Here is an 11357-nt window from a genome sequence, read left to right on the forward strand (position 1 = left end):
AATTTAACCGGGAAAAGTTCCCAATCATTTCGAATATTTTGGGAACCTGCGAAGAGGGGATCGAGGAGTCGAAAATCCAGGATGCACGATTGCGTGCGACGCCAGTTTTAAGGCATTAATGAGGATAAGACATTCCAGTTAGTGCACGGTTTCGAGGCCCACGATTGAAAGTTTTAAGAGCAGTGGAGAATCGACACGTGGCCACGCGTTGGGGGCAACGAGGAAAGTGCAATCATGCCTCATAAATGCGCAGGAATAACGGTCATTAAGGAAGTAAAGTCCAAAAAAGGCAATAAACGTTTTCGCTTCTTCAAGGTCGAGGCCCGACCAAGAGTTAACGGTCGGCGACCTCAGAAGCGAGGGGGCAATGTTTGGGCCCGAAATATTATTGCTGGGCCGAGCAGCAGGATGTGCTCGACCCAAGGTGATGATAAATACTATGGGCCAAATAATAGATCCCGGATCAGCTGGCAGGGTTGGCCAAATCCTATCCTAAGAGGTCCGGATGAATAGGAGAGGTCGAGGAAGTCCTAGTGCGACCAGGAGTCTCGACCGGCAAGGAATGGAGTCTCGAAAAGAAGGAAAATTCAGAATCCCATTAGGAATAGGTTTGTTCGAGTTAGAGGCGAAATGGGGCAAGGACTCCCAATCCAAATCAGAATTGGTTTTCAAGGAATGGGGCACTATAAATACAAGAAATCATGCAACAGAAAAGGACCTTCAAATCAGCATACAATTGCCCTGCGCAAAACCGCTCAACATCTTGAGATTTTTTCCTTTTCTTTTCCTGCCGACACACCTTCAGTTTGGATAAACAGCACTGTGGAAGCGCCCGGCGAGCACCTTCAGTTTGGATAAACAGCACTGCTGCCGCAGAATCAGCCGACCGAGAAGCATCTTCAGTTTGGATAAACAACACTGCGTCGAGGTCGACCGATTATCTATCCAAGTCTCGGTCGAGAAAGGTTTTCGAACCTTTGTTGGCAGAGGTCACCTTGCTAAGCTTTCTCGGCATAGTTAGGTGTTACGAATTACATTGCTCGGCGTACTGGTCGCCGAGTGGTTTTATGATTGGATACTCACAAGTGAGTTTCAGGGTTCGGCATTCCGACGGCCGAACTACGTTTACCATCAAGACATATATCACGTTCGAGTACCTGTGCCCATACACCTTGGTCTCGATTCGACGTGCTTATACTCTCACGAATATAATCACAGTGACCGAATCGGGCTCGGACGATTTGTGAACTCCGCAGAATTGGCAGCCTTGTCTTCAGGCTGTAGAACCCAGAGACCGAGAGTGTTCCTTCCTCGGTCGCAATCGCAAGTTAAAGAAGTCAGCAACGCGCTCAAAACTACATCAACAAATTTTACTCCTCGGCCAGGCTCGGCCGACGAGTTGGCACGCCCCGCATTCGACCGAATGACGTAGTTAGCTTATTAGTTACTCGGCCTGCGCGCCACGTAGGTTTTGTAATTTTTAGGGTCAACAGAAGGATATGACCCAAAGGAGGCAGATGTGTTCTTTAGCAATTGAAAATTTATAAAATTAATTGCAAACATTTGAGAGAAAAAAAACAGTCAGATTCAATTTGATTGAAAAAAAAAAAGTTGGAAGAAAAATAGGAGGGCAGAATAGAGAGAGAAGAAGAAAAATTGCAAGAAAAATAGGAGGAGGGCGGAATAGGGAGGAGGAAGAAGAATCTCAGATTTAGAAGTGGAGGAAGAACCTTGGATTCAGAGAAGAGAGCAAGTGATGTGAGAGGAGTAGAGCGAGCGGCAAGAGCAACTCTCTGTAATTTGAAGCACTTTGCTTCTCCCATTCGAGTTTTGTCAGTCCATCGCAATTGTCCTCTTATGTCGTTCGCGGTGCTTAGAGAAGGAGGAGGAAGAGAAGGTGCGGGAGGGTTGAACAGAGGAGGAAGAGGAGGGGAAGTTGCAGGAGGGCGGAACAGAGAAAGAGGAGGAGGAGAAGAACCTGGGATTCAGATTAGAGAGCAAGCGATGCGAGATGGAGAGAGCGAGAGAGGTGTGTTCTACTTGACTAAATAATATCGAGGTTTTGAGCGGTATAAATAAGCGGGTATCAGCTGGATAAAGAAGGTGGGATCGGATTATTTAATCCGATGGTTATTTAATTCAAAGGGATACCAAATATTGTACTTCGTATTATTAATATTATCCGGTATCTTATCCGATGTGCCAAATAGGGTGTGAAGGTTTAGAGTGTTAATTTTTGAGTAAATGAATAGACACATGTCAACTAAATAAGAAGTGAGACACAAACGAGACACCAAAATCGGGACAGGAGACCCGCAGCCGGCGAATATTGCCGCATGCAACTTGCAAAAAAATAATTAAAAACAGATAATGCCAGATAAGCACACAACGAAAAAATATTTTATATGTGCGAAAAAAAAGAGCGGCTTCTCGAGACTTCCATAGATTCGTTGGTTCCCAGCATCTCCTCCTTTTTTGTCACCACCTCCCCTGCGGCCCCAAAACCCAGTACACTTCTTCTTCTTCAGCCTCTCCGTGTTCTCTCTTGGAGCTCAGAAATCGATCAGGTAATTTCAATTTTCCCTCTGGTTTTTAAATAATATTTTTCTCGTTTAGGAATTTGGGATTTTGATTCGATGAAATCGTAATCGAATTGGTTGTGGAATTTCAGGGGTTTTTGTTGTATTTGTGATCTGTTTGGCTGTTTCAGCTTCACTCACAGAATTCAATAATGTCCCATATCCTTTGCAATCGGATCTGATTATTCTTCCTCTGTTATTTTTTGCGAAATCTTTTGTTTTTGACTTGTTTGGCTGCCGGGAAACGCCGAGAAAATCACGAAAGATTTGATCTTTTTTTGTTCCTGATCTTTGAATTCATGTTGTGTTCGGCGTTTTCTCGGCAGCCAAACGGATTGTAATTAGAGAATTGTTTTGTTTGTGATGCTTTAAGTGTTTTTTTGTTTGCCTTTACTGAAGCGAACGCGGAAACCAGAGGGATCGAGACCGCGAAAGGGCTCAGGCCAGGTCCGGCGGCAATAAATCCAAGCCCAAAAACGACGGATTAACCCCCGAACAACGCCGCGAGAGGTCCTTTTCTTTGAATTTCATGCCTTTCAAGCTCAATGCTTGCTTGTGATTCAATTCTGAAATTGGGATTTTGTTTGCGATTCAATTTTGAATTGGGATTGTGTTGGTGATTCAATTCTGAATTGGGATTTCGTTTGTGAATCAATTGTGAATTGGATTGTGTTTGTTTTACAATTTGGAATTGGGATTTCGTTTGTGAATCAACTCTGAATTGGGATTCTGTTTGTTTTCGGCTTAGGGACGCAAAAGCGCTGCAGGAGAAGGCGAAGAAGAAGGCAGCGGCCGAGCAGGCCGGAGGGATCAACGCCGGTGGGAAAAAATGAGATGGGATGGAGATAGTGTGAAGATTAGGGACTAGATTAAATGGGATTAATGTGATTGTGTGTATTGTAATTGTATGGTGTGGGGTGGGAATTAGCAATGGCGAAGCTAGAAATTTTCGGAAAAGGGGCAGGATTTCAAAAGGTAAAAGGTCCTCAAAAATTTAGACAACCAAATAGTGGATAATATTAATGTTTGTTATAATCTGTAATTATCAAATGACCAAAATGCCCCTGATGATGGTGTCTTAAATCAATATAGGTTGAGTTGTGACTCTTCGGAAGATCAAAATGATAAAATGTTGTCATATTTGATAGTCGTGACTCTCTACTGCACATTTCAAGAATGATCAAGAGAAAGTTGCTATGCCTATTATTTTTTAATTCCAGTTTATAGGGAGAAGCATTTGTTATGCTTGGTCATTTATTGATTTGAATTCCTTGTACAGTTTGTTGTACAAACCAAATTCTCTATTTATTAGTCTTATATATGGTTCTTTTAAACACCAAAGTGCTCCCAAATCTTATATGGCTTAAGATCATAAATTCATGAATTTCATTATAAGAACTGACTAATAAAAAAATCCAGATTAAAATAAACAAAAAAGAGAGAGAGGCGTAAAAAGAAAAATCTAGCACAATAATACCTAAATAATAATAAATTGTTTTTTTTTTTTTTGCTGTTTTTTTTATTTTTTTATTAACTGTTTTACTTAGGGATGCGCTGCTCTAATTGGAGGTTGAAAAGTAAAAGGTCCCAGAGAGGAGAGTCCGGGTCTCGTACATGTCTCATCTCTAATTACGTCCACCCACTTAACTATAACTTAACACTGTTAAATTTAATTTATAAAAAATAAAATAAAACATCAACAATAAAATAAAAACCCACCACCGGAAGTCATGACCTTCTTCCTCCCCTCCAATACCACGACCTCCTTAGCCCCAATCCAACACATCAGCCATGATCTAGCCTCCTCTGATCAGGTATCAAGGTCGTCCTTGGTGGCGTCAATCTCGTCGGTTTCAGTAAGTCAGAAGATTGTGGAAGAGAGACAGCAGCAGCAGCAGAACTAGAACCGGACAGCAGCAGCAGCTGAACCAGTCTGGTTTTCTGACGAGGAGAGGGGCTAAAACGCTCTCCAGACGTGTTTTTCCGTTTTATCCAAGGCTACTATATTTCAAGTCTTAGTAAGAAATTTTATCTCCAATGAACCAAAAAATGAGACTAGATCTACTATTCGGACTAATAACTTCTTTTCTTGGTAACATAAAATCGGGCTACATCTAGCCTAAAAAAAACAATAGGTCCCAAAAAAAATTGGCAACTCATGTGAGCAAAATTATATCACTTTCTCTTTATTTGCGAATACATTTATACTCTATTTTATTCTTTCTTTCTTTCTTTATTTTTTTTTTTTTTTTTGGCAATTTGTATAATTAATAATTGTTTTAAATTTCATAAGAATTAAAATTTCAAATTGATTTTACGTTCATGAGCATTAGTAGGTGAAATTTTTAAATAAATGTTTTTTCAAAATTATATGATACTAATTTACCAATTGGTGCTAAGTAAATTGTTATATTATATGTGAAAATATCAATTATTTCAGAGAGCGAAGTGAGAGTTTGTATCTTTCAACGGATGAAATTGAGATAAGGGAATCTAAGCAAACGAACTGTTCATAAGTGATGAAATCTAATTTTGTCACAATTTGAACTTTTTTAGGTTAACAGATTCATAAAAAATTTTAAGATATCACGTCCACAAATCAACTTACGAAAAGTTAACACAAAAAAAATATCGCATAATCAAATTACTACATAAATAAAAGGGTAAATTACACAGAACTACCTCAACTATTGGGTCATTAACAGTTTCATACCTCGTCTTTAAAAAGTTTCAATGTCATACCTTTTTTACAAAATTATTCAATGTTCTACCTCCGTTACATTATCTGTCAAAACCTCCGTTAAATGCTAACCTGGCTTATGCGGGGTCCCATCCTCTCCACATATGAACTTCCACGTGGTCTGCCACGTAGATTTCCCGTCAAAATTAATTTCCACGTCATTTTTGAAAAACAATTTTGGATTTTTTTTTCCAACTAAATTTTTTCCCTCCAAAAAAAATAATATTTTAAAAAATTAAATTCTTAAAAGGTCCAATTTTGGAAGATAATACAACCTAAAAAACCAGATGGAAATTCTACATAAACACATGATCCCACATCAACACATGATGTAAGCTAGAGATGAACACAAATCCTACATAAACACATGATATAACCAAAAGATGAACACAGAGTCCACTTCAAACATTTAATCCATCCAACATTTACAAAGATATCCATTTCACATCCTTAAATATCCCAAAATGTACAGTGCACTGATTCAAAAAACCTACTGTTAAAAACAATGCAAAACAGTGCATTTTCAGGGTTCCAAATCAATTCAAAAAACCAAAAGAAATTCAATGCTTGTGATATCTAATTCCAGAACCTATGTACCATAATTTCAATTCCTATTGCACATAAAACATGAACTAAAAAACAATAATTTGTTACAATTAGTAGCATCTTTAGGTATTGGTTTGCCTTGTCTTTTTCTGCTTGGTGGGTCTCGATGAATGAGCTTCAGGATTTGCAGATGAACCATCCCCTGTTTGTGATGCCTAATTTCAATGTTCATTACAAAAGGTCAGATGCAAAGCAAAGTTGTCACATCCCGGCCCGGGGCGCACCACTTCCCGGGCCCGCTCCACCACCGTAGCACGATATTGTCCGCTTTGGGCCCCGACCATGCCCTCACGGTTTTGTGTCTGGGAACTCACACGAGAACTTCCCGATGGGTCACCCATCTTGGGAATGCTCTCGCGCGCTACTCGCTTAACTTCGGAGTTCCCATGGAACCCGAAGCCAGTGAGCTCCCAAAAGGCCTCGTGCTAGGTAGGGATGGGAATATACATATAAGGATTACTCCCATGGGCGATGTGGGATGTCACAATCCACCCCCCTTAGGGGCCCGACGTCCTCGTCGGCACACACGCGACCAGGGTTAGGCTCTGATACCAAATTGTCACATCCCGGCCCGGGGCACACCACTTCCCGGGCCCGCTCCACCACCGTAGCACGATATTGTCCGCTTTGGGCCCCGACCACGCCCTCACAGTTTTGTTTCTGGGAACTCACACGAGAACTTCCCGATGGGTCACCCATCCTGGGAATGCTCTCACGCGCTACTCGCTTAACTTCGGAGTTCCCATGGAACCCAAAGCCAGTGAGCTCCCAAAAGGCCTCGTGCTAGGTAGGGATAGGAATATACATATAAGGATCACTCCCCTGGGCGATGTGGGATGTCACAAAAGTTCTAAACTAAACTTGTTGTTGTAAATGAATGAGAGGATTAGGTTTTTACCTTAGATTTCCTTGTCCTCTTTCTCGGAGCAGCTTCGGCTGATGATGATGCTATCCCTTGTGCTAATGTGGATGCCTATAACAAAGTATAAAATCATTCGAGCACATGGATTAAAGGATTAAGGATTAAAGGATTAAAGAAAGTACAAAATGTTACCTGTTTGTCCTTTGGAGGAAGACGTCGATGATGGGTCCTTGAATTATGTCTTTCTTGCTTGCATATAATACAGTTCAAAGGACCTTGCCCTTTCCTTCTTAGCTTAAGTGGCTTAGGAGGACATTCAGGATTATTTGGTGGGTTGGTGGGAGTTTGTTCACCATCTTTCTCCAATTCAGTAGCTTCTTTGTTTCTCTTCTTTCTTGGTCTTCCAGGTTGCCTTGTATATAATGGAATCAAGATTGGTGGATTTTCAGTATCATCCCACAATGACATACCATTCATTGGCATTATTAAGTGAGAACTTCTAAGTACCATGCCTTTGAATAGTAAGCATCCACATAATCCTCAGGTTTTTCTCTCTTGAAATGGATGGCAGATATTGCATGGTTGCAAGGTATTCCTGTCAAGTTATACTTCCTACAAGAGCATGTTTTGTCAACCAAGTCCACCACATATTGCTCCCCACCTCCAACATCCACTTGAATTTGATCCTTCCTGACCCTTGTGCAATGCATCTGCCACTTAAGAGTTTGGCTTCCTCCAACTTTTTCTTAATCTTAGGGTAGAAATCTCTTACTTGCTTCATCATTATACCTTGCCTCATTTGAATTCTTTGTCTCAACATATTGTGAATCATTTGTAGCATAGTTATAATAGGCTTTTACCTTGGCACTAGTATGACTGCATTGAATGATTCACACAAATTATTTAGCAACATGTCACACTTTGGATAGGTATCAAAGTGGGACTTGCTCCATTGGGTTACAGGCTTCTTAACTGTTGTTGTTTTGGTAACTGCCCATAGAGCTCAAAGTCTTCCCCTTGAACAAATTCTTATAGTTTGTGTACAAATGTCTCACACTGAATCTGTGGTGGCATTAAGGGAGAACCTTTTGAAATGTTGGAATTAGCCCATTTTGCTTGTCACTGATAAATGTCCACCCATCTTGGTTTTCTATACCCACATCATCAGCTAATAGTTGAAAAACCAAATCCAAGCTGCCTTATTTTCCATTTTCACCACTGCATAAGCAAAAACCCATGTCTCATCGTTTGGGTCAATGCTAACAACACATAGCAACTGCCCACTATGTAAAACCTTTAAGTGGCACCTATCTAAACCTATCAAATGTCTACATCCTGCCTTAAAGCCTTCTTTGCATGCCCCAACGCAAACATATATCCTCTGAAACCTTCCCCTATCCACTTCAACTTCACAGTGCTTACAGGGTTAGTCATTCTTACTTCTTCAACAAAATCCCACAGTTTTGTATATTGCTTTGCATGTTTCCCTTCAATAATCTTGAAAGCTTTATTCAATGCCCTATAAGCCTTCATCTTTGTACAACCATGATTCCACTTGGATTCCACAGTGGATAAAAAGGATTCGACAGGCTATGTTAGATTGAGCTTTATCCGATCCAAGTACAAATCTGTGAGTAAAGAAGTAGTCATATTCTTATTTTCCCAAGTCCTCCCACAGGTGTGGTCATCAAAGGCTATCTTGATTTGGATGTTGTTTGATCCATACATCTTACTAGTAGAACACATACAAGGGCAGTCCTTTGCACACTTGGCAATAATCTTCAACTTCTTATTCCAATGAAAATGAATTTCCCCATATCCATTCACCAAGGAATACATCATCACGGCTCTCTTGAATTGCACATTGTATCTGAAAATAAGCCCTAGAGTAAATTTTGGATTCTTCCTGTCCGTTTTCTAATTAAACTCTGGATAATGCTCTCTTTTTTTGCCTCATTCGTCATCTTCAGAACGTACATTTTCTAGATCATTAGAATTATAATCTGGATCATGAACCAGATTCACCTCCCCATCTCCAGTTTCTTTAACCTCTTGCTGTCTATCCCCTTCTCCTTCATTGACTTGCTTTTCTTCTCCTTCATTGCTCTCCTCAATTTGCCTTTTTTTCCTTTTCTAAGATTGTCTTCGTGTTCTTTGCTCATATTGCACCTCATGTGCTTCCTGAATCACATCATACTTAGCAAAATTTGGGTTATCTTCATCATTCCCATAATCACTCTCTACAAAGTCACTGTTTTCTTTAGAATCTTCTTCATCACTTCCTTCTTGGTCTCCTTCAAAATCGAGAGGTACATCAAATAAGGTATCACCTTGTTCTTCTTCACCTTGTTCACCAACTTGTACATCTTCATCCTCAACTTGTTCATCAACTTGTACACCTTGTCCTTCACCTTGTTCACCAACTTGTACACCTTGCTCACCAACTTGTTCAGCAACTTGTGCATCTTCAATCTCAACCACACTTGTACCTACCACCTTTTCTTGGTGAAAACCATCATCCAAGCACATAACCGTCACCTTTTCTTCAACAGATACCTTCTTATTATCGGAAAGTCCTTCAATAGTTAGCAACCCCTTTCTTTTTCTTGGTTTACAAGTCCTTGCCATAACATCTTCTTCCTTATCACTTAATTCCTCAATAACCACTGTGCTTGGATCAGTGCACTCCATAGACTCCATAAAATGTTGTTCCTTGGTAAGGGCTTCTTCTGTAAACAATTCTTCAATGTACATGTCTAATAGTCGAGCCTTTGGAACAAAGTTGCACATCTTCTGTACATCGGCATCACTCTGAATGGGCTTCAAACCATTACTAATATCTATGTTGGGAATCTTGTAGTAGTAGTTCATGAACATGTCACTATATCCTAGAGCTTCCACCATATCATCTATCACAGGGAGTGACATTAAGTCCTTGTCGCAATAATCAATATAATCAACTTTCCCCCATGGTAGTATTCATGACCGAGCTTCCCACCATGATGCAAACGAATTGAAAATAGTTCTGGATAACCTGAAATTCAAAAAAAAAAAAAAAAAAAAAAAAAAAAAAGTTAAAACCCTAGAACCACAGCCCACTCGAAATGTAAACAAAGCAAAGTCCAAAACACATCACAGAGGAAAGCCCTAACCCCTAACCACTAACCCCTAAACCATAACCCCTAAGCCCTAAGCCATGATCCCTAAGCCTTAAACCTTAACCCCTAAACCTTAAGCCCTAAGCCCTAAGCCCTAAGCCCCCTAAGCCTCCTAAGCCCTAAACCCTAAACCCTAAAGCCCTAACCCCCAACCCTTAACCCCTAAGCACTAAACCCTAAACCCTAAAGCCCTAACCTCTAAGCCCTAATCCCTAGGCCCCAATGCCTAAGCCCTCCTAAGCCCAAACCCCTAAGCCCTAAGCCCTAGACCCTAAACCCTAGAGCCCTAACCCCTAAACCCTCCTAAGCCCAAACCCTTAAACCCTAAGCCTTAACCTCTAGGCTCTAAGCCTTAAGCCCAAATAAAACACTACATCTTCTTCACCAACAAAAAAAGCACTAAAACGACCCTAGTTAGTGCAGCCAACAAACCTTAGGACCACACCTACCCCAAATACAAGCAATTGCAAATTCAACATATTCAACAAACCTTAGGCCCACACCCACCCTAAACCACAAGATGACCCAAAAGGGCTCCATTATCCAACAAATCAGTAAGCATTTTGAATAAATTTGAATTTGAAAACAACCCATCCATCTTCAACAAACAAAACACCAAAAAGACCCTCCATTATTCCACTTGGCAGAATAAACAAAACAAAAGCACCCAAATTTAAGCTTTTGTTTGTTAAACAATTATCCAAATGACCCCTAGGACCACTGGCACCCATACCTTTTCCCCAATAACAAAATACAAAGCACCCACTGGACCCCTGGACCACCAACACCCAAACAACCTTTTTCTCAACAAGAATAAACAAAGCAGCCATATGACCCCCATTCTACAACATATGAGTAAGCATTTCCAATAAACAATCAATGAAACCCACATATCGCCAACAAAGATTTTGGAATCAACAAACCCAGAATAATGGGAATTAAAAAAGGGAACCAACGAAGCACAAAACGAAATGAAATTTGTACTTACAGTAGGTAGTCGACGTTTTCTCGGGATCCTCGCGCACATTCCACCCCATTTCAATTCCTTCGAAATACTGTCAAATCCTTTGAAAACCAGAAAAACTTAGGGTTTTCAACAAAAATGAACAAAAGGAAGGTAGGCGACGACAAGCCATAAACAAAGGGATTTCGCTGAATGAACTAATGATCGCGATTTGGCCGGCGATTTGGGACAGGTGATATGAAATTAGGGTTAGGGTTCTTTGATTTGGGAACTGGAACGATGAAATGGAATGAAATTGCACGGTTCACGAGGGAAAATTTTTAAAAAAAATTTGTTATTTAATTTTTTTTTAATATACAAGTGTCATGCTATTAGACGATCCACGTGTATCAGGAACCAACGTGGAAGTTCATATGTCGAGAAGATAGGACCCAGCATAAGCCACGTC

General features: G+C 40.4%; 1 protein-coding gene across 1 annotated transcript; it reads left to right on the forward strand.

The window, feature by feature from the left end:
• Nucleotides 1-2431: 2431 nt before the first annotated feature.
• Nucleotides 2432-3780, forward strand: LOC137730147 (uncharacterized). The gene is made up of 4 exons (XM_088677389.1): nucleotides 2432-2567; nucleotides 2672-2737; nucleotides 2983-3089; nucleotides 3328-3780. Exons 2-4 carry the CDS (start codon nucleotides 2732-2734, stop codon nucleotides 3410-3412), a joined length of 198 nt encoding a protein of 65 aa, XP_088533515.1. The 5' UTR covers nucleotides 2432-2567; nucleotides 2672-2731; the 3' UTR covers nucleotides 3413-3780.
• Nucleotides 3781-11357: the final 7577 nt, after the last annotated feature.

This window comes from Pyrus communis, chromosome 10 (genome assembly GCF_041283825.1).
Source record: "Pyrus communis isolate YQ-2024b chromosome 10, ASM4128382v1, whole genome shotgun sequence".
Classification (NCBI taxonomy): domain Eukaryota; kingdom Viridiplantae; phylum Streptophyta; class Magnoliopsida; order Rosales; family Rosaceae; genus Pyrus; species Pyrus communis.